The sequence below is a fragment of the Heterocephalus glaber genome, unplaced genomic scaffold, assembly GCF_053883595.1.
Source record: "Heterocephalus glaber isolate CG9 unplaced genomic scaffold, H.glaber_assembly_v1.0 deba00000768, whole genome shotgun sequence".
Taxonomy (NCBI): Eukaryota; Metazoa; Chordata; class Mammalia; order Rodentia; family Bathyergidae; genus Heterocephalus; species Heterocephalus glaber.
This window is the reverse complement of record NW_028258162.1, coordinates 4389629-4412494: the sequence shown is the minus strand read 5'-3', so window position 1 is coordinate 4412494 and position 22866 is coordinate 4389629. Positions and strand designations below refer to the sequence as shown.

Genomic DNA, 22866 nt, shown 5'->3' with positions numbered 1-22866 from the left:
AAAATCAATTGGTTATACTAATGGATCTATATGTGGACTCCAGGCAGCTGTATTGATCTATATGTCCCTCCATATGTCTACAACACTGTGTTGAACACTGTCGTTTCACAGTAAGCCTTAAGAGGAATTCCACATAAATTTTAGAATTACCTTGTTTCAGCACAAAAAAAAATATATATATATATATTTATATTTATATATATATATATATATATATATATATATCTATCTAGGATTGAGGAGAACTGATATCTTACCAGTAGTGAGTCTTCCAATTCACGAACATGGGATTGTTATTTACTTAAGTCTTCCATCAGGAATGTAGTTTTCAGCGGTGATTTATAGCTCTTAGTGTACAAGACCAGCACATATTTTGTTAAATTTATCCCACACAGTTCATGGTTTTAGATGCTGATAAACATTCTGTGGCTCTATTTTAAATTTCATTTCCATTTTTTTGCCAGTATATATTAAAAAAACCCATATTTTTTTGTGTATTGACCTTGTATCTGTCACTAGCTGCAGTAGCCTTTTTCTTAGGAGCGCTAGGATATCCTAATTGTGCAATGCTGTCACTTGCAAATAAGTAGTTGCACTTTTTCTTTTCGAATGTAAATTTTTTTTAGGGGTTCATAGTTTTCATCAAATTGGAGCGATTTTAGCCATTCGTTTCTTCCTAATGGATGTCGCCGTCTCTCCCTGTCTTCTCCTTTCTCTATTGGGGCTCTTTACGTGGCGCACCGGGATAACTCGCCACCTGCAGGACTCCTGGCTACCAGGGAAGGGGTTGCCCTGCAGTCCTCGGACCCCAGCCTCCTCCGGTCCTGGGCTCTGTCTGATCCCAGAACACCTGCCTAACATGCAGGTCGCTTTCTTTCGAAGGACTAAGGGCCGGATCACCAGTGAGGCAGTAACAAACTGATGGTGTGTGTATGTGTGTGTTAAACTGTTTCAGGCCCGTGTGCGTTTTTCATGGATAATTTCACAACTCTAGGAGGTAGACATTTTTTAAAATATCCCCACTGAGGAAACTGAGGCATAGGAAGGTAAAGGTGCCCAAGCGGACACTGTTAATAAGACGGACAGCGGAGTCAGGAATAGAGGGTTTGGATTTCAGTAACCTGACGCCAGGGCCTACCTTCTAAACCTCAAGCTTTAAGGGGGATGGGCGGGGAAGGAGCTGTTAGGGGCAAGCGCAGATGTGGAAAGGAAGAGAGGAAAAAGTGAGATACACAGCTGGAAAGGACGGTGCTTGGCCCAAACTTCTCTTCCTGGGTCATTTCTCCTTTCCTCCAACTTGGCCAAGACATCCAGCGCTGGACACTGAAGCGCTGCTAGTGCCCCTAGAGACTGGGAAAGAGGGCCAGCCTCCCCGTGCGCCCTTTCTGGCCGGGGACAGGGAGACGGGACGAGGCGTGCGGCCTCAGGCACAGGTCTTGGGTGGGAAGACCCCACAGCCCGTGTCCACCCGGGAAAGCGCTCCTCAAAAGCCAGGGCGGGAGGGCCGCATCCAGTCCAGGTGCGCCGGGTCCGTTCCCACTCGGGGCCCCGACAGGCGCCGTCCTCCCGGGCGCAGGACGCCTGAGGGTCCCGGAGAAGAGTCCCCTCCGCCAGCTGGCGCACGGATGCGCCCTGAGCGCAAACCACAGAGCCCCCGGAAATCGCGGCCCGCAGCGGCGGCGGCGGCGGGGCAGGGCCCCTCCAGCTCCTCCCCCTGCGCCCGACCCCCCTGCGCGCGGCTCGTGGGGCGCTGCTCCGAGGCCGGGTCCCCGCCCCCGCCGGCGTCTCCACCTCGTCCCCGGGGTGCGCGGCCGCCATGGCGTCCAGTGAGGAGGACGGTGCCCCAGAGGCCGGCGGGGACAGGGAGGCCCCCCGCCGGAGGAGGCGCCTGGGCTCGCTGGCCACCGCCTGGCTCACCTTCTACAACGTGGCCATGACGGCGGGGTACGTGCGCCCGGGAGCCGCGGGTTTGGACGCGGGGAGGGGGAGGAGGAGGGGGAGGAGGAGGGGGAGGGGAGGGGGAGGGGGCGGCGCGGTCGCGGACTTTGCCTAATACGGAGCCCGGTGGGGCAGCGGCCTGGCGGGGAGTTAAGTATAGACCTGCGGGAATGCGGGGCGGTTGCGATCAGTGTGCGGAGTTCTCCTGGCCTTTCCTCCGACTTTGCCTTCTCTGTTAACGGGAGCTCGGTTGCTCTTAGCGCTCCTCACTCGGGACGAGTTTTCTTCTGCAAACACTACCTCACCAAGGTAGGGTCATCGTGTCCTGCGTCTTTAGATCTCAGGCCCTTTACTGACATCCCAGGCTTGCATTTCTGGCTCCTGCTGGGACTTGCGACTTCGGGCCCCACCGCGACTCGCTCCTCCAGGAGCTGTCAGAGAGACTCCGGTGTCACCTCCTCCTCCAAACCTGTTTGGAGGGTGCTTTTCTGCTCCACTATATCGCCTCTCGGAAAGCTGTTTTCCCAGTGCCAAGCGAAGTATTATCAGCCTATATAACTATAAGGAAAATTATTGTAACCTTTCTCCAGGATTTATATAGAACAAAGTGATTAGCAAAGATTTAATGACCCTTTGAGTACAGTATTGACTATTATGTACTCAGCTTCTGAATACCAAAAAAAAAACCCAAACCCGTTCATAAAACTGTTGAGGAATTACTGTGTCAGACACCACTTTTTTTTTTTTCTTTACGATGTATTATCTCAGTTTTAGTTCTCTACAATTCTGTGAGGGGTACAAGATACTGCATTTTACAAATAGGGAAACTGAAGGACGAGGAGGCAAAGTCTCTCGCTCAAGATCACAGACAGCAAATGTCGGACATGGATTTCCACCCATGAGAGTCCAGAGCTGTGTTACGTCCTCTTGCTCCTTTCCCACGTTTTGCAATCTTGAAAGGAGAGAAAAGTAACATTGAAAACCGATGGAGATCCGTTCGTTCGGTACCTACCAGCACACTGCTGCCTTTCAAAGCCGGAGGGACTGAAGCTTCTCTGGGCCGGTCTCATCCAGTTGATACACATTTTTGGAATATCTGCCATGTGTTCCTTGGTTGTCGGCCCCTTCCTTTTCCAGCCCTCTCCATTTTGAAGGCCAGCTTCCCATTTCAAAACTGAACAACACTACACAATTCCAGTTTAACGTCTTCAGCGAAAAGAAATAAAAATAAATACATGCAGCCTTTAGCGATTCCCATTGACTAGTCTTTGCCTTAAGGGACTTAGGCTGTCTGTCATTCAGGGCCATTTGCAGTATGCTCCGGGATCCCTCTTTCCAGTTCTCTTGCCTTTGAACTCTCCTCTGATTTCTGTTCCTCAGATTCCTCATCACAGTGCTTTGCATCTTTGCGCAGCCTTGTCACTCTGTGTTCTTCCCATGACTCGTGATCAAATCAACCTCTTTGAGGTTTTCTAGGTGTCCCACCTCACCCCTGCAGAATTCAGTGCTCTCTCCTTTGTGTTCTCACAGTGTCTTGCTGTTCTTCTCGCCCTTCCTTAGTGCTCTTTCTAAACTTACCTGTCTCTCTACCTGTGTTGAGAATGTCCCTTGTCATTTCCATCAAGCAAGAATAACTGAAATGGAATAATCCTTGGAACTAACTCTGGGTGGAACTTTTCTGTAGGCATTGAGCGTTGAAGACAGAGTAGGATTTGCATATGCACGGAGCACGTATTTCAAATGAGATAAATTGCAGAGAGAAGCATGAGATGCAAGGCTGGTGTATTCTCTCTGTTGAATTGGAGGATCCAGTTAGGGAGTAGTGATAAATAAGACTGGAGAAATTGTGTTTTTGAGATTGGAATGAAATCATATACATTTAGTGGGGTGACAGGAGGGAGGTTCTTTTTGTCCATTGACCTTGTTTTTTTTCCCTTTTAGCAGAACTTTGGGGTGTTTAATTTTTTTGTGATATTGAAAACATAAAATAGTATTTAAGAAATATAGCAAATGTCCTCACAAATGTTAAAAAGGACTTGTCTAATTCTATAAGCCGAGCGTAACTTTTCATTTTCCCTTAATATATTTCATGAGTGTGTAGCCTTCTTCAAGTTTTTACTCAAATCTCCCTTTTCAGGAAGGCTTTATTTAGGGATCTTCAAATTGAAATAGTGACCCACATAGTGACACTCCTTTATCTCCCTTGCTTTATTTTTCTCTATCTCACTTATGGCCATATAGCTGTACCATTTATTTTACTAATTCTTCATAGCTTATTGTCTGTCTTCCCCATTAGAGTGGGAAGGACTTTAGGAAGTCCTCAGTAAATATTTTCTGAATGAATATATACTTTAGTGCATTGTTGTTACAATATCTGCTCTATTGTATATTCTCTTTTTTTCTTTAATATTCTAACAAGTATTTCCATATAGCTTTCATAATCACACTTTTTATGGCCGTACAAGAGTGTATAAAGTTACATACAATAACATATTAAATCAGGCCCCTGACGATGTTTTGCTTTTGTTCATGTTGAATTTTGTGGGTTTGGGTAAATCCCCAGGAGTAGAATGACAATTTGAAGGATTTTTATGGTGCTTGCTCATAATGGGCTTCTGTTGAGGCAAATGAGACAGCTCCCCAGCTTTTCAGCAAACACATCTGAACCTGTATGTATACGTCTACTGTGGTGGGTCAAGCGTGGGACATACGTTGACTATTCTAGACCTGTTTTTGAAGAAATGTAACTGGGAACATTTACACATAAACAGTGACTGCAGTGAACGAATGAGATAAGTGGTCCCCAGAGGTGTCAGAGGCAAGACAGGTAGGGAGAATCCGAGAAAGCTTTATGAAGGAAATCACAGCATTGAAACTAAGCTCTTAAGGATAAGTAGGACTTAACAGGCATGGATGATGCAATAGCACGAGTTAGGCTAGAGATGTGAAGCCACGAGGAGGCGAGATGTCCTTTGAGGCAACAGCAGACACAGAGGGCTCCAGCGTAGACTGGGACAGGGACCTTGGGTTATTGCAAAGGGCTTCAGGTGCCTTGGTGATCTGTTTGGATTTCAGTCTGTCAGCATTGCCGGAATGTGTTTATTACAGGTTTTGTTGCACTACTTTGTAGCTGGGTAACCTTTGGACAAGTGGAATCTCTCTGACCCTTAGTTTTCTCATCTGTAAAACCGGAATGACAAAACGACTTTGCTAATTGTTTACAAATATAATACAAACACATACCATATAGTATATATGGTAATATAGATAATATATAATATATGTATTAGAATACATACAATGATAGGTGTTTGAAATTGCTCACAATGTTAAAAGGCAATGTTATTTTTTTTAAAGGAGATAGAATTGTAGATAACTGTCAAGGAATGGATGGGCAGTTTCTAAGAACGTAAGAAGCCTTGGAAGACAGCTAGAAGACAGAGACCCACTGCAGTAGGGGTGGTTGGGGTCAGCTGTGGCTGTAGCAGCAGGAGACAAAGGCCCCTGTGTTTTCCAGGTCATGGAGTGTGCGTCTCCTTACAGCACGCCTGTCTTATCGCCACTTACTGATTTAAGAGTCCCCTGCAGCACACAGTTACCTCTTTTTCTCTAGTTTCCTAGCTCAGTACCTGGCTTAGCCAATTAGTGTTGAGCCTGAAAGAAATAAATGTACGAATGAATTAAGCAGCAAGAAAATTTCTATCTATGGAGCATGTTTTCTGTTTGCTTTGTTATTTGTTTGGGTTCATGTGATCAACTGCCCTGGAGCATTTAAACAGAAAACAGAACAGAACGTCCCAGAAAAGAATTCCTAGTGGCAGAAATTCCAATTGCTTTTGGGTTGTTTTACCACAGTTCCGAACCTGATGGTTGAAAGAAGGCTAAAGTTAATTAAATGTAGGGCCCTTAGAGAAACTTTGATTATGTCTCCCTGTGACAGAGGGTTTAGGAAGTGAGCTCTGATTAGATTAGGGCCTGGCTTTGTTTATTGGAAAGCAGATATAGAAGGTTTGGACTGGTATGTGATGCTGTACTACTTGGTACAATACTGCCACCTACGGGACAACAGTAAAACCTGTAATCCAATACATGGACTTTTATACAATGCTATTGAAATCTATGGAAAATGACATTTAAATTAATCCTCTGATGAGTTCTCTGGCAGGTTACTAGTTGCTTCTCATATTTATCTCTTACACATGGGTCTTCCTGAAAAAAGACAAATGTATGGGAAATGTGAATGAGATATTTAGCTTTTCATGTTCTTATTGGAAGCACAGGGACTTGGAATCAAAAATAATGGAATCATACAATTTTAACCCTGGAAGGTACCTAGAACACTATCCACACGAACACGCTCAGATTAACTAAGTTCACGCTTGGCTTTCACAGAAGATGAAACCGAAGTGGAATGCAGTGAGGCTGTGAAGACAACAGGACCGAGTTCAGAGACCTCCGAGCCTGTATTTCGACCTTGTCACTAGCTTCCTCTGAAACTGAGGTCTGAAACTTAGCGTTCAGATCCCCTTGGAGTGGCCTTCAAACTTTTGCTTTTTTGAGAGCACGCTGCTACCAATTACTTGAGCACACAGTCTCCATGTAACTTTTTAAATTTTTTTATTATTTTTGGTACCGGGGATCAAACTTGGGTCCTTGCGCTTGCACAGCAGGCGGCGAAACCATTGAGCTAAATCCCCGGCCCCTCCATGTAACTTTGATAATGCACTTACTTAAGCATGAGTGGCCGTGTCTGCTAATATCCCAGGGCACAGAGCAGGCCTAGAGCCAGCCCAAGATAGCATCAGGATATGGGAGCAGAGACTTTAAGCTCAGTGCTAAGTTCAGGTCCCAGCTGGCTGGCTGGCTGTCCCTCTGTACCCTGAATCCCATAGTACTCTCTTACCTTATGATTATTGTGAGTATCATGAGTTACTATGTAACAGTGTCTAGAACGTAGCAAGCCATTGTTGTCATCATGAATATTTCTCCATTTCTAACGTCTTTGCTAGTTTCAGCCATTTATTTACCTGACTTCTTTCACACCTGCTGAGAAAGTCATTGCTTTTACCCCACCCTGCTAAGGAGAAGTTCTAGAAGTGCCATTCTGCTGTTTTCTTGCTGTTCTATGGAGTTCACACCTTCACCACATTCAGCCAGTGGTTTCTGTGCAGGAATCTTTTTCAACCACTGGTCTGTGGTCTGAGCAAGTGTTGTTTAGTTTAAAGTGAAGACTCCATGATTTTGTATTTCATAAATCCACCTAGGCACTTCTGAGGTCCCTGCTTTTAAAGACTAGGCTACTCATTTTCAGGGATGTATTTACCAAAGATTTCAAAAAGCTACAGATGTGGCGGCTTCCTTAACCTCTGGTGTGCCTTGGTAATTGTAAGGGGAACTGAGGAAAAATGACCTCTCGTGACTCTGGGAAGAACGAAAAGTAGGAAAAACTGGTCTCCGCAAGTACAACTTATATTTTACGTACTCTTAATTCATGGGAACAGAATGTATATTTAACCCCGGGCATGACTCTAAGTTGAAAAGCAAGGGCGTATGTATTCTTTTCTTTTTTAAAAAATAAATTCTTTGAAAACAGGCTCTCATATGATCTTCCATATGTATTCCTTCTATGGTGCATCAATTGTTTTTATTTAGTGAAAATTATGTAAATTATAAATGATGATTTTTAGTAAAGATTTCCACTTGTACCTACATGATATGCTATGTATTTGTATAAAATACATATTTATATACATGATACTGCATTTGAAAGCTTTTTTTCTCAAGATACATTTATGTATTTATGTATTGTTAAAATGCTGCACAACAGTGTTATTTTTGGTAGTAATTTTAGTCTTTCAGTTTATTTGCTGAAACCAAAAATACTCAGGACCTTGTTTTGTCTGTAGTTGGTCCCTTATATGTTCTATTATTCTTCTTCTAGCGTCAACATAAAAGTATTATTTGTCATTTTTTTTCTCCTGTCAGCTTTAAAAAAATAGAATAATGAATCAAGAGCATAGTGACAAATGGCATAACTAAATAGCTTAATTATATAAATATATATGTAGCAAAACCATGTAAATTGTGGCACTTCTTTTCAGGAAGTTCAGTGATATTTTTAAAATTGTGATAATATATACAGAAAACTGACCACCTTAAGTTTCTTAAAATGTACAGTCCAGCGGCATTAGTATATTCACATTGTTCTATTTTTTTCTTCTTTCTTTCTTTCTTTTCTTTTTTTTTTGAGACAGAGTCTCACTATACAGTGCAGGCTGGCCTTGAATTCACTATGTAGCCCAGGCTGGCCTTGAACTCGCAGCAATTCTCCTGCCTCAGCTGCTCGAGTGCTGGAATCACAGGTGTGTGCCACCACACCTGGTTTACATTCACATTGTTGTGTGGCCATCAGCATGGTCCTTTTGCCTGGCTTATTTTACTGAGCCTAGTGTCTTAAAGATTCATCCATGTCATAGCAAGTGTCAGAATTCCTTTCCTTTTGAAGGCTGAGTAATATTTCATTGCGTTTAAACCATACGTTGTTTATCCATTCAGCCATTGATGGATACTTGGTTTGCTTCTTTCTTTTAGTTATTATTAATAATACTGCTTTGAGCATGCATGCACACATTAGTGATACTGATTTTAATAGAACTTTATAAAATACTTTTATTTTCTTTAGGTGGTTGGTTCTAGCTATTGCCATGGTACGTTTTTATATGGAAAAAGGAACTCACAGAGGTTTATATAAAAGTATTCAGAAGACACTTAAATTTTTCCAAACATTTGCCTTGCTTGAGGTAAGTTTTTCATCATGTTGTTTTTCTATAATGCTTATTTGACTATGTTTTTGTTGAATGATACCAGTTTTATTTTGCTTATTACATACCACCTATGGATTTATTTAATACCAGAGTTGATAGGGATTTATTTTATGCTTTATATTATTGACTTGTGATTTTTTTTTTATTTGCTTACAGATAGTCCACTGTTTAATTGGTGAGTTTTTCTTGAATTTTTGTCTTTTTGTTATAAATTGTCGTTAGGGCAGTAGTTGATTTATTTTTCTCTTCAAGGAATTGTACCTACTTCTGTGCTTGTGACTGGGGTCCAAGTGAGTTCAAGAATCTTTATGGTGTGGCTGGTTACTCACAGCATAAAACCGGTAAGAGATGTAGATGTGTTTTCTACCTGAACATGTAGGCAAGCTTTTCATCATTAGGGATCTAAAATACTGACATTCTTACATTTCAGGAAGCAGAATGATTAGGCCATGAAGGACTTGGGCTGGGATTAAATTAGCAGCCTACACTGACTTAGTGCTGTAGTAGAATGACCGAAACACAGCAAAACCAAGTATTGGTGTTTTATAGCCATACTGTACTCTTTGATATTTTTGTGGTTTTTAAAATTGTATCATTTGTCAGATCACAAACTGAAATGTTTTTTGTTGAAGTTTCTTCCTTATCAAAGTTATTCTCTTTATGTAATTGAAAGTGTCAGCATAAACAGTTTATTTTTCCTCATTTAGCATTGAATATTGTAGCAAAGACATAAAAGTCAATATAGTTCTGTATGTCTGAACAAATGGAAAAAATTAAAAGTGAGTCTTTTTATCAAAGGATATAAAAATCTCAGGAGGCATAAGTGCAGATCTGTCATAAACAGGGTCACTAGTTAATAACATATTCTGCACCATCTGTATACATACTTTTAATTTGTCAATTAAAAAAGAATTTCAAAAAAGTTGGGATTGAGAAACTTGGGGAAAAATAAAGGTATTATTTATGGAAGCAAGGAGGGAGAGACTGACTGAATCTAAATCAGAGCTTAGGCCTTTTAGAGGAAACAGACACACGGGAGACGGTGTCAGAATATACATATTGGGCCCTTTAAGCCCACGTCAGAAACATTTCCCGGCTCAGCCCTCCTGACCTTCTTGACAGCCTTTGTAGTCTCCTGTCTATTTGAGGACAGATCTCTGGCCCCCTTTCCACTCTGCAGATTCCTCCCTTGTCTCCTCTGTGCCCTGGGACGGACATCTGACCTCCTCTTCGTTTCCTCAAAGCCTCTCTGGCCTCCTGTCTACGTGGGGACAGATCTTTGACCTTCTGCCCTCTTATTACTCTGCACCTTAGCCGTCTTGACTGGCATTTTTCACTCGACTTACTCAATCCACCTGGTCCCTCACTGGTGACTGCCCTGTGGATAGCAGCGATCCTGGGCCTCCCAGAGAGCCAAACTCCTCATGAATGAAGATCGCTTACTACTGTCAAAGCAGGAGTACATTAACTGAATAAAGGGGAGGCTGTTCAGGGAGTGAATGGATGCAATAGCTAGGCTAGGACCACGAGGCATCTGAAGAATAAATGAGAAGAAAGGTAGTGATGGGGTGGCCAGCGTTAACTAGAGACGAAATTAAAGGAAAGCTAGGTAGTGACTCTGCAAAGGAAAGAGAGGCTCCTTCTGCTTGTCTTCTCCATGGGAGAAGGCTGTTCCTTCTCTGTTCCTAGCTGCTCTTCTCTTTCTTCCTGTTAGGGTTTCTTTTCTGCCACAGCAGTTTCCCATCAGCCCAGATTGTAAGGGGGTGATTTCCTAGGATAGTGGGGTTACTGCCTTGAGCGAAGGGCAAGGGAGAAAAACTAGGTAATAGTTGACCATTTCTGTGCGTAGCACATAAGTTCAATGTTTATAACTAATTCTTTAATAGTGACTTTATTAAGTGTTCCATATCGGCTCCGTCTAGCCTGAACGTTCCATTGTAAGAAAAGACAAGAAATGTTGACAATGAGCACAACACACAGCTCACCAAAACATCAATTCAAGGTTGACCAGCATTGGATTTCTCTCTAATTTTGCAGATCCAGAATGAGGAGAGTGTGGTGCTTTTTCTGGTCTCGTGGACGGTGACTGAGATCACTCGCTATTCCTTCTACACATTCAGCCTTCTCAACCACTTGCCATACTTCATTAAGTGGGCCAGGTGGCGATGTCTTGCACTTTAATGTCTCACTGTCTGGTGCATGCTGATTTTGTGTGCTGAGCTAACACCAAAGAATTAAAGTTTGTGTTGTAGCTTCATGATAGCAGCATGCTCTTGTTTTGGATATTAGCAGCATCACAGCTTGTATTCAAAAAGCTGGATTTAATGATCAGAGACAAGTCATACTAAAATACATCTTGTATAACATCAATCCCAGGCAAATCATATTCTTAAGTAACTTCAGGACCAGTCATTTATTTTCATTTGAAAACACCTTATATATTTTTGGAATTATATTGAAAAAACTGTACCAAAATGTGGTATTTTATTTGTTTGATTTAAATTATTTTAATAGTCACAATTTTTAGTTCATTGTATAAGCATCATCTTTTTCTGTTTTTGATATAAATAGCTGAGACAGACTTACAAAGTTTATACTTTAAATTGTATTATTTGGAATGTGGACCAAATTTATATCCAAAAGCAGTATTTTTAAAGTGAAAAAATGCTCTATTCTTTTTGAAGATTGAATTCTTTGAGAAACTGATATTTTATCAAGTTATTATAAAAATAAAACTACTTTTTGGAAAGTAGCTGTGCTCACCACTATACCACCAGCACACATCAGAATTTTTGGAGAAGAAATCAAAACCAGCATCGATTTGCTTATTCTGTTCTTGTACTTAAAGTAGCAGTAGCAAAGTAGCAGTGACAGGTAGTGCATACTTGCTGCACACCTGGGATGCAGGGGTTTATATCCTCTCAGGATGACGGCAAAAAATTAGAAACCCTAATAGGTGTTAGTGGTAGTAAATGCAAAGTGTAAGTTCCATATAGGCAAGATAGAAGAGGTAAAGAAGATTTTCATTCTTAGAATTATTTAAGGATATAAACTATAGAAGTAATATGTTTTCACTGTAAAAAGTTCAAACAATGCAGATATATATATAAAATAAACCCAGAAAAGGGGAATGGGGAAAAAATAAGAACCAAGATGGATTATGTAAAGGTGCAAAATTCCAAATTCCAGTGATGAATGTCATTACATTGTATACTGTAAATGTACCAATATAGGACCGGGGATTTAGCTCAGTGGTTCCGCCGCGTGCCTCGCAAGTGCAAGGTCCGGAGTTCGATCCGCGGTACCAAAAAAAAAAAAAGTACCGATATAATTAATAATAAAAAACTCCCACAAAGCTGTTTATCTTTCTGTGCAGCCCTCAGCTTGTCCCTAGAGGAGGAAACTGTCCCCAACTAGAGTTTTCATAATAACACAAATGTAAAAACACATATGTAGGTTTAACAGGCTGATATTATGCTTGTTTTCTGTGCATATCTTGGAGCTTTTTTTTTTCTTTCAGTGCAGATACATTTTGATCTAGTTCTTTGCTACATAATATTCCACAGTATGATTGAACCAGTTCTCTATTGCTAGAATTTAGATTGTTTTCAGCCTTCTGATATTATAAGTAATGCTCAGAGACATTATAAATGATGCCATATTTATGTAGCATGAAAAATCTATATTTTTAAAAACAGTGATATGTGTAGGAATACATTCTTTGCTAGTTTCAGACTTGTTTCTGATCCTCATGTATTAAAAGCCTGATACCTTTTCTCTAGTGATTAGTCCTTTTTTTTAATAACTCATGTATTATATATGTTCAAATCTAACAAATGATAATATATGAATAAATAAAAAAATAAAAACTTTAAAATTACTTATAATCCCTCTACACAAGAATGATCACTGTTGTATTATGTAGTCTCTCAGACCTTTAAAAATGTCCTCTAGGTCTTTTTTGGACATTTGTGGCTTAACGTTTTGCATATCATAAAGTTTTAAAATGATAAATTGAGCCTAAACAATATTGTCCTAAGAAGGTTGCACTATTAGTCATATGTTTTGTACATGAAAATGTGTTCACTTTTAGTGATTTTGGGGCTTTTTGAAGTATTGGCAGTAGAATTGAATGTAGTTGAGCTTTATCTTAGCATATCAATACCATTTTGTATGATAATTTTCTGGACTTCTGGAGCCTTTACAAACATCAGCTCATGACATAGTCTCTTTTCGTACATGATGTTCACAAAATTTGTGTGAAGATAACAGGATGCACCTTGTACTTTTCCTTAGGTCAAGCACATTAGTCTTTAATGCTTTGCCTTTCCTTTTTAGAATGTGTTTGCATGTCTTTCGTTTCTAGAAAAGTACAACACTCTGCCATTTGATGTTTAAGTTTGCTGTTTAGAAAACACTTGTTAGTGACTTTGATGTTAAACAAGGTGTTACATAAGATCTTTCAAGTTTGAAATGCATGTGTTAGCATAATATCTTAATCATGAATAATTAATTTCATGTCCAAAAAAACCTTTAAAATTCCAACTGTCAAAATATATTTGCGAACCTCATTAAGTAGTCCAAAATAATATTCATATTTAAATTCAAATGTGGAAGCTATTGTTCTCAAGTAAAACTTCACATTAGAACTGGCTTCTTATTTATAAATAGTTTGACTTTCTATCAGGATTTGAATGTCCTTTGAATTTATGTGTTGAAAGTCTTTTTGAAAAAGTCCACAGAATAATAAAATATTGGGTTATGTTTTCATATTGATTTCCATTTTACTTTCAAAATTGAATTTTCTTTTTTAAAAAAATTAATTTTATTGGTACATTTTATACAATATACAATATACATTGTACAATATAATGACATTCATCATTGGAGATTTGTACCTTTACATAATATATCTTGATTCTTATTTTTTCCCCATTCCCCTGCCCTTCCTTCAACCCCTCCACCACTCTTTATTTACAAAGACTTTGTTTTCTTTAAAAAAATTTTAGGTAACAATTGGAAGTCTCTGAGGAAGCATTAAATTTTTTTCTGAATGTGGTTTATGGATAAGTCTTCCATATTTCCCTCAGAACTTAATGATAAGTAATCTTTTTAAGTGCAACTAAAGTCAAGAAAGTTATATAATTTCTTCCCATTTCATTAGAAATGTTAATTTTTCTTAAGGCTTTATTCTAGGAGTAATATTCTCAGAGAGATAATGTTTTTCTATTAAAGAACAATACTACGGAAATTGTTTGAGAACCACATAGAGTAAAACAAAGTCATTTTGGGTGTTTTGAGAAGGGAATATAAAATGTTCAGTAATGTGATTTTAAAATTTGAGATAGAGAAAGATTGATTTACGTGATAACTATAGAAGACTGGTAAGAAAGCAGGTACATAATCGGGGCAAAGAAAGGACAACAGGTTCAATAAAGGGATCATTCTGTTTTTTACTCATTAATCTATTTTGGCAAATACTTTTACCGTTCTTCCCCATCTCTTGTCTTTGTATATCTATGGTACCCAGGAATCTGGTGACTTACAGAAAAATGATTTTCTTTAATAGGAAAATGTCATTGTCTTGAATCTTTTAGGTTCTCCTGTTAAAGACCAGTAGAACCAAAGCATAAGTATGCTAGCCTCCTCTGTGGTGGAGACTTTGCCACAATCCATATGAACAAATGGTGATTTGGTATTTTGGATAGAACTTTCTCAGCTCTGTTTTTAAGCAAGCCAACTCTGTATTCCTTTGAAATGGCTTGTATCAGTCACTTTCCTATTGCTGGGACAAAATATCTAACACTTGCAACTTTACAGAAGAGAGGTTTGTTTTGGTTCATGGTTTTATGAGTTCAGTCCATGGTTGGCTGACTCCAGGGCACAAATGGCATGATGGAAGGGAATGATGGAACATGGCTGCTTAATTTACAGCAGCCAGGAAACAGAGAGATGGAGGGGCAGAGACTTGTCTCTTTCCGGTCACATCCCTGCTGGCCCCTCCTCCAACTAGGCCCCACCTCCTAATAGTACATTCAGGTATGGCCTCATCAATGAATTCATCCATTGACGAGTAAAGGACCCCCATGATCCAGTCACCTTGCAAAAGCTCCCATCTCTAAAACATATGAAACTTGTGGGGAACATTTTAGATCTCAACCTTATCTTACTGATTTTTTTGTGAAACCATCTTTGGACAGTATACTCATTACTAGTTACGGATGTTTTATGTAGCATAATCAGTTTTCTGCAGTAGTAATTATGTTCAGTTAGCAGCCATGAAGTTTTTCAGGTACCTTTAAAAATAACTACTGTACTTTAGTAATTTCAAGGTGCAGGTATAAAATTGACATCTTAAACTAGCGTTTTCAAGCACAGCAATTGATTAATAAATGACTAGCTGAAAAAAAAATAGTTATGAGCCCATGTGCCAAAGCAGATCCTTTTACAGTACTTAAAAAAGTAAATCTGTAGTCCCAGAAGTCTGGAGGACGTCTTGAGCCCAGGAGTTTGAGACCAGCCTTAACAACATAGTGTGATCTCATCTCAAAACAGACAAAACCTGTGTATACTTTTTAAAAAATGTATAAAAGTATTTCACTACTGTAAAGTAACTTGACTAAGAAGATACTGCCATTTGGAGTGGAAACTTTACTTAGAAAGAAGAATAATAGTTACTAAGCAGAAAAATTAACCTCATGCAGTTATTGTAAATATGCACAAACAGGAGAATCTCTTAAACTTAAGTGCAGTAGTAGTGAAAGAACCATGCTGTAAAATCCAATAATTATTCCAGAAAAATAATTCTCTGAGGTTTTTCTTTCTCTAGATATAATTTTTTTATCATCTTATACCCTGTTGGAGTTGCTGGTGAACTTCTCACAATATACGCCGCCTTGCCATATGTGAAGAAAACAGGAATGTTTTCCATAAGACTTCCTAACAAATACAATGTCTCTTTTGACTACTACTATTTTCTTCTTATAACCATGGCCTCATATATACCGTGTAAGTATATATTTATTAGTACTTTGATTTAACATGATACGGAAGTTTTTAGAAAGGTGTAATAAGGTAGTTTAATGGGCAAGGAGAAATAATCTGAAATCATAGCTTGCAAACATTTTAAGACTTCTGTTCAAGCCCACATTTATTCATGATTTAGAATAATTGAAGGAGTGAGTCAAAGACGTTTTACTGACTGTAAGTAAAAAGGAAAAAAATTAATACACAAGTGATTACTCTCTGAAAGGCAGTTAAAATGTGCTTAGTATGATTAATTTTTTAAAGGAAAAGAAAAATAAATTTTCAAAAAGTGTGGGTGTCTCAGAGCGCTGTTTATAAGCATTTAGAATTATGTGTCTGAGTATAATATTCTATTCAAGAAAATCTCACATCATTTCTATTCATTAAGTATACTTGGGAAAATCACCAAGGAGCACTTTAATCTTACTTGTGTTACTCTGTGTACTTGAAAATATTAAAGCTGCTTTTCTTAAAATATTTCTAATATCCATCCAGTTCACTCATTTTTCATCATCTCATGCAGTAGTTGGAATGAATTGGTGAAACTTTACCCACTTTAGTGTTAATAGCGACATTTATAGGTCCAATTTTGATAGTCATTAGCAGGAAATACGAAAGAAAAATAAGGTTGTTATATACCCCTCTATGCCCATCTCAGAGTTAGAGATTTTGATGTCAGAGCTATGAAGAAGGAAAGGAGGGAAGTTTATAGAAGCTAAAATTGACATTGACACCATAGAAAGTATTTCATCCGAAGAGGATGTGCCTAGCACTTAAACAGCCCCTTGAGGTCTACAACTTTGAAGCATTTCAAAAAGCAAAAGGGACTTAGTGGTCGAAGAGTGTCTGAGCTCTGTACCCCACCTCAGCCCTGGCCCTGAGCCAAGCCAGGGCTTGCAGAGATGTTTGTACATAGTAATGGGTGTGCTCATTGGCTGTCATCTTCCCTGTGACTACTGAGGCATCTCCAGAAAATCCTACGTCCCAAAAGATAACTGTTCGGAGCTATAAGCCAGGAACTTTGTTTTTACTTTTGTCTTTTTGTGGTACTCAGGGTTAAACCCAAGGCCTCGCACATGCTAGGCAAGCATTCCACCACTGAGCTGCACCTCCAGCCCTTTTTAAATTTTATTTTGAGACAGGGTCTTGCTAAGTTGCTCAGGCTGGCCTGGAACTTGCAATGCCTCAGGCTGCCTCAGCCTCCAAAGTAGTGAGGATTATAGATCTGCATCACTGCATATCTTTTGTTGGTATTTTTTATGTAGCACGGGAAACGTAGACTCTAGCCTGTGCTGGCAGCAATTTCCCAGCTTACCGTGCAGTTACCGAGAGTCCCACTGGGTCAGAGCCCACCAGTCAGCAGGGGCATGTGTTTTCACTCCGTTATCGACATCAGCAGAAATAGCAGCCAAGTTTACCTTGCTTATGAAACCCTTTGCTCATGATTAGTATTAAAAGTGCTTTGTGAGGAATATTTGTACTCAAAAGAAGTGGTATCTCTCATTCACCAATGAGAGCATTCTGGATGAGAGGTCGAGTGAATTGCTTAAAAATCAGACAGTTGGTGACACCAAGATTTGAACTCAAGCTCACATCATCTACTGAACTCTTCAGGATTATTCTAGAAGTATTTACAATAACTGGTCAGTTAGCTTTAAGTATACATGACCTGGATATATTTAGACCAGAGGTATGATATGATAGTTGCATTCTTCAAGATGGGAGCTACCTAAATTTAAACAATAAAAACTAGTGTGGATTTTTGCTCTGTCTAAACAAAATTCTGAAAATAATTTTTTTACACAGAGTTGCCTGAGTGCGATACTCACAGCTTGTTCTGTGAATATGGTTTGGTTACTCTGTCTATTATTTTTACATTTCTATGATTTCTAGCTGGTGTCACTTTGTTGATGCACCAGCGTTTATACTGTGATTAAAATCATTGGTTCAGATTGGCTCAAAATAGTCCCCAAATCTGGGCAGATGACCATCCGTCCAGTCGTGAGCATGTATTTTCATGTGTTTGTATGTACCAGACCTCCCTTAGCCTCTGCTTTCAGGAGCACCTACTCTGCGTCTATTTGGAGGACCCCATGCCGGCTCTTCCCAGGTCACAGGCAGCTCCCCACTGTAGCACATTCTGCAAACCTGGGACCATGGCACTGGCCCACACAGGCCTCCTCCTCCCATCACCCCAGTGCCGTGCGTGTTGCCGGTGTGTACAGCGCTGAGGTCCCGGGGTGGCTGTTGATGAAGGCTGTGGATGCGCTGGTTCACACACGCACAGTCTGTAGCCGATGGAACAGGAAAGGAGGCATTTGGGCCCCGCTTTCCTTGGTTCTGGCAAATATTTCAAAGATTTATTAAATTCAAAATTCAAGCATGGCCTTCCAGGACATTATGAAGGATTTTATCAAAATACTAAGTTTTCTAAAACAGTAAGACCTCATCTATTGCGTTACAGTAGTTAGGCAGTGTGTGGGCCTCCATCAGCTTGCTCACATCCTTATGTCCATAAATATCAGGAGGTAGCGAAGGTGCACAATGAACATGTTCTCCAACTGCCGCATTTGTCAGTTTTCGAGCGTAAACAGTCTCAAACACTGGCTTATCTTTCTTTGTTTTCTTTGTTTCCATCAAGTGTTCCCACAGCTCTATTTCCATATGCTGCGTCAAAGAAGAAAGGTGCTTCACGGAGAGGCAGTTGTAGAGAAAGATGAGTAAAGAGCCCTATGAACAAGGTGCTTCTTCCAGAATAACCAGGATTACTTGAGTCCAAGTTTTAATACCAAGAATAACTCCATGAAAGATCACGGATTGGATTGTTTCTTAAAATATAATTCGAAATGTTTACCAATATTTGTCTTCACATTGTGTCAAGTCTGTTTTTTTACGAGAACTGTGCAAATAGCATCAACTCCTGGGTAGGTCTTGATCATTTAGAAAATAATTGGGTGTCATATGTGGGGGAAAAATTTTGTTAGTTTCAGTTAATTTGTGCAACATATGCTCAAGGCTTTTTAAGTCAATGTTTAGAAATTAGTTTAACGTGCCAGGGATTTAGCTCAGTGGTGCTGTGCCTGCCTCGCAAGCGCAAGGTCCTGAGTTCGATCCCTGGTACAAAAAAAAAAAAATTTAGATCTTAGAAATTAGTTTAATAACTTTATATTACGACACCTGCCATGGACATTTATGTGATACCTACAAATGAAAACAAATAGAAAATTACAATAACTGACTGATGTAATGGAACCCACAATCTGTTTTTCAAATTAATAAGGCAGCATTTGTGGTTAAAAACTGCATTTGCAAGTATGAATAATTGGCTGTAGTAAGAATTTTAATATAAAGTAGCAGCATAAAAAATATTCAAGATGTCACAATGATTTTCTTTCTTTCTTTCTTTTTTGCTGGAGATAGAAGCAAAGGGCCTCATACATGCTAAGCAAATGCTCTACCATTGAGCTGTGCCCACAGGCTGAGAAAAATATTCTCTGAAAATATTATTTGGCCACTGAAGTTACTTACTAGGAAAATTTGTTTTTTCCTAAATAAACCATTTAAAGGCAACATTTTCAATGATAAGGAATTGAAGAGGTTAAAAAAATGTAAGTCTATAGTTTTTCCCACTGGTTAAAAAACTATGATGTCTGATTTTAATATTGTACTCCAGTCTCTGCTTAGGAAAGGCTGCTCCAGGCTGTGGAATTATCTTATAAAAATGAATCCCTTGTGGTATTTACATAACCAAAGGTTTCCAGATCTGATGTAAAAGAGACTCATTTTATTCTGAATTCCACTGAATAGCAAAGAGTCTTGTAATGAATCTCCTGTCCTTGTGTTTAAGAAAAGGATACACAGAATTTTAATTCTTTTTTTTTTTTCATGCTACAAAAATAGGTCTTTATGCTTAGGAAAATATAGTCAGAGCTAGCTTCTTATTCTGTACATAAAATCTTAACATCAAAGGCAGTACAGGATAGTACAGATAGTTTTTGAACTGATCTCCAAACAACCACAAACCCACTATATTGGAAAAAAAACCAAAACAGGTAATTGGAAGTTTTAGACAAAAGACAGTACTTCACACATCTAATCCAAATCAAAGAGCCTGCAGACAGTTTTCAGTGAGATGAAAGAAATGAAATAAATATAAATTCTATGGATAAATAAATGTAAAGTAATTTAAATGGGCTAACAGAACTAATTATTTTTTAAATTAAAATACTAGTCAGGTACAAGCTTTTGTTTCTTAATGCCAGACTTCTAAATGTTTACCAGACTACTATTAATACCATTAAAAAAATCTAATCTTTGACCCAGACTGTTAGTAATAATACTGATTTGCATTTGCAAAAGATTTTTTTCTCCCCAGTTATGTATACTATCAAATTTTTATCTGACTATAGGAATTCAATGGTGGGTATAAAATTAATGAATAAAGAACTTTAGCAATGATACATGAATTTTAATTCTTAAATAGGTCCTTTAAAAATTTTCCCTCCTGTATTAAAGGATGCTGATTTACTGATCAAGTTTAGAGAGAGAATAAGTATGTAACTAAAAAAACTGAAAGAACTTTTTGCCTGCTGTAGATACCTAAGTATAACTCTGCTTTAAATGTTCTGTATGGTTTACATTTACAATCAACATGTAACATTACACTTTTCAAAAATATTTGATGGTGTGTTACGGTACCATTTGTTTTCGTCTAGATGTTCAGAATTCAGAATAGTTTTGCAAACTTACTTTAAGTAACTTCATGAAAGGTGCTATTTCTTCTGTAATGTTACATTTTAATGTTTTCCCTGCAGCTGAATGTTTTGATGAGGAATGTGTATTAGGTTACTGTTTCTCAAAATGGTACTGTTAATTCTGCTCTTGTACGACTTGAGCAGTTTTACTCTTGAACTTTTATAAGGAAGAATTTTTCAGGGAGTTTCCCCCCTATGGTAATGTAGTATATGAAATTCACGTATTTACTTTATTAAATACCTGTCTTGTGAAATATATTTTAAATCCTGTTCCTAAAATTTGATTTAATTTGACTTGTACTCCCTCCAAGCATCTGTAATACTCTTTTTTTCCCTCTGAAGTTGTGGAAGATCTTGAAGTGAGAATTGCAATTAATAAAAGTGAAATACATCAAACTATTTGGTGACCTACATTAATATTCTCAAAACGTGTCTAAACCTTAGATCTAGAATGGTTATCTTCTATAGTCAGCCAATTCTCAACTGTCATTTGTGTAGAAATTAAAGTGCTAAAGTAAAAAGAAAAAGTATTTGGAATTCCTTTGCTTTATTTCCTATGAATGCATTTCATTTTTAATTTCTCCCTACTTCAGTCTTTGAATAGGGAGGTCAATAATATATAAATTTGATACTAATACAGCAACATCCCTGATAGTTATAACTTACAAAAAAAGCATGCCAAAATAAACATAAGAAAGACATTTTCATCAAAAGCCTTTGTAACTTGACAACTGTAGATTTTCAGAAGTGTTATTTTTGCATGTTTAGATATTTTAAACGTCTAATTATTATGCTTCTGCTCACGGTTTCTAGTGGTGTGTTGCAAATGATAACAGAATCTTTTAGTAATCCTCCCTGCACACAGAAGGTCTGTATTTATTTTGTGCCTGCTGTGTGGCAAGTACCCTTGTAGGGAATTAACATCTTCCTTCAACATCTTCCTTCTATGTTATACTCCATCTTACTCAGTAACTTGGGCACAAAAACCAGGTTAGATTGGTTAGGTTTTTGTTTTTTTTTTTGATTGGTTAGTAAACACACTGCCAAATAACTATCTGGGCTTTATCAAAATACAGTGTGTTCGTGTAGTGCATGGTACTTACATCAGGCTGCCACTAAATAGACAACATTTTGACTTAGGATTGTTTTAAACCAAAATCAATTATAGATTATGCAATTGAGAAAAATCATTAAGTGAATATGGGAGGAAAAATAACTAAAAACTAACATTTTGAATATCTTTCAAATGCATGTGGATTATACATAATTGATAGAAAAACAAAAAACCCCACAGTTTTATAATTTCAAACATGAAGTCATTGACACCTGTAGATTTCAGAAAAAATACAATTTGCTCATAATTTTAGTCTACATTTATAAAATACTTAGACATAAGTGGTTCTAGATAGGAAGTTTATGACTACAAAGAGTTTATAGTTTTAGTGTTCTGGCTATAGCTTTAAAATATTTTTGACACTTTTATTTTGAAATAATTTTTAACTTACAGAAATGTTGCTAGGAAGACCTAGAAAGCCTTTGCTTAAATTCCTCACCTGTTAAGTTCCCCGTTGGCTGTAGTGTGTATTCTCTCTGTTTATAGTATTTTAAGAACCATTTCAAAGTAAGTGTGTATTTCCTAAGAACAGGGACTCGCTCTTTATTGCTATAGTTCAGTGATCAAAATTAGGAAGTCGACAGCAGTGTGGACCTTTACTCTGCAGACGTGTTGTAGATTCCAGTGCTCACCTGTGTGTTCCGGATCAAGATCCAGCCCAGCTTCAAGAATTCCATTTCCTTGCATCTTACTCTGGAGATGCTCCTTGTTTTGTGTTTCATCTTTCCCCATTTTTGACCCTTACCACACTATAGAATAGTTGATTTGCAGAAATTCCCTCAATTTGTGTTGGTTTGATGTTTTCTCTTGATTAATACACCTTTGGGCAGAAATATTGTTTAGTTCTGATTTCCTGTAGTATTAACATTGATTTTTAGGATTTTTTTTTTGTTGGGTTGCAAAGTAATACCTAGATATTTTAATAATAGAAGGTCTTTTGTTCCAATTCATAGGAGTTTGTCTGTGAAATGATATATTGGGATTTTTAAAAACTAAATTAATGTGCCTGTGCTCTGATAGATGAAGAGTGATATCTTTTTTAAGTGTTTAAAGAGCACCAAATTCTTTATTCATTTCCAGGCATATTATTAACTCAACCTTTATATTGACTTTTATGCCACTGCATAATGCTCTGTAAAATTCTGTGATTAATTAATGCACTTTTATTTTGCTTAGAAATTCTTAACTAAGGCATATGACAATATAGTCC

At 38.4% G+C, this 22866-nt stretch overlaps 1 protein-coding gene across 1 annotated transcript; it reads left to right on the top strand.

Annotated features, from left to right (window-relative positions):
• Nucleotides 1–1773: 1773 nt before the first annotated feature.
• Hacd1 (3-hydroxyacyl-CoA dehydratase 1) lies at nucleotides 1774–20938 on the top strand. The gene is made up of 7 exons (XM_004859966.4): nucleotides 1774–1944; nucleotides 8621–8738; nucleotides 8919–8937; nucleotides 9015–9103; nucleotides 10800–10921; nucleotides 15592–15770; nucleotides 18430–20938. Exons 1-7 carry the CDS (start codon nucleotides 1817–1819, stop codon nucleotides 18510–18512), a joined length of 738 nt encoding a protein of 245 aa, XP_004860023.1. The 5' UTR covers nucleotides 1774–1816; the 3' UTR covers nucleotides 18513–20938.
• The last annotated feature ends 1928 nt before the right edge of the window (nucleotides 20939–22866 follow it).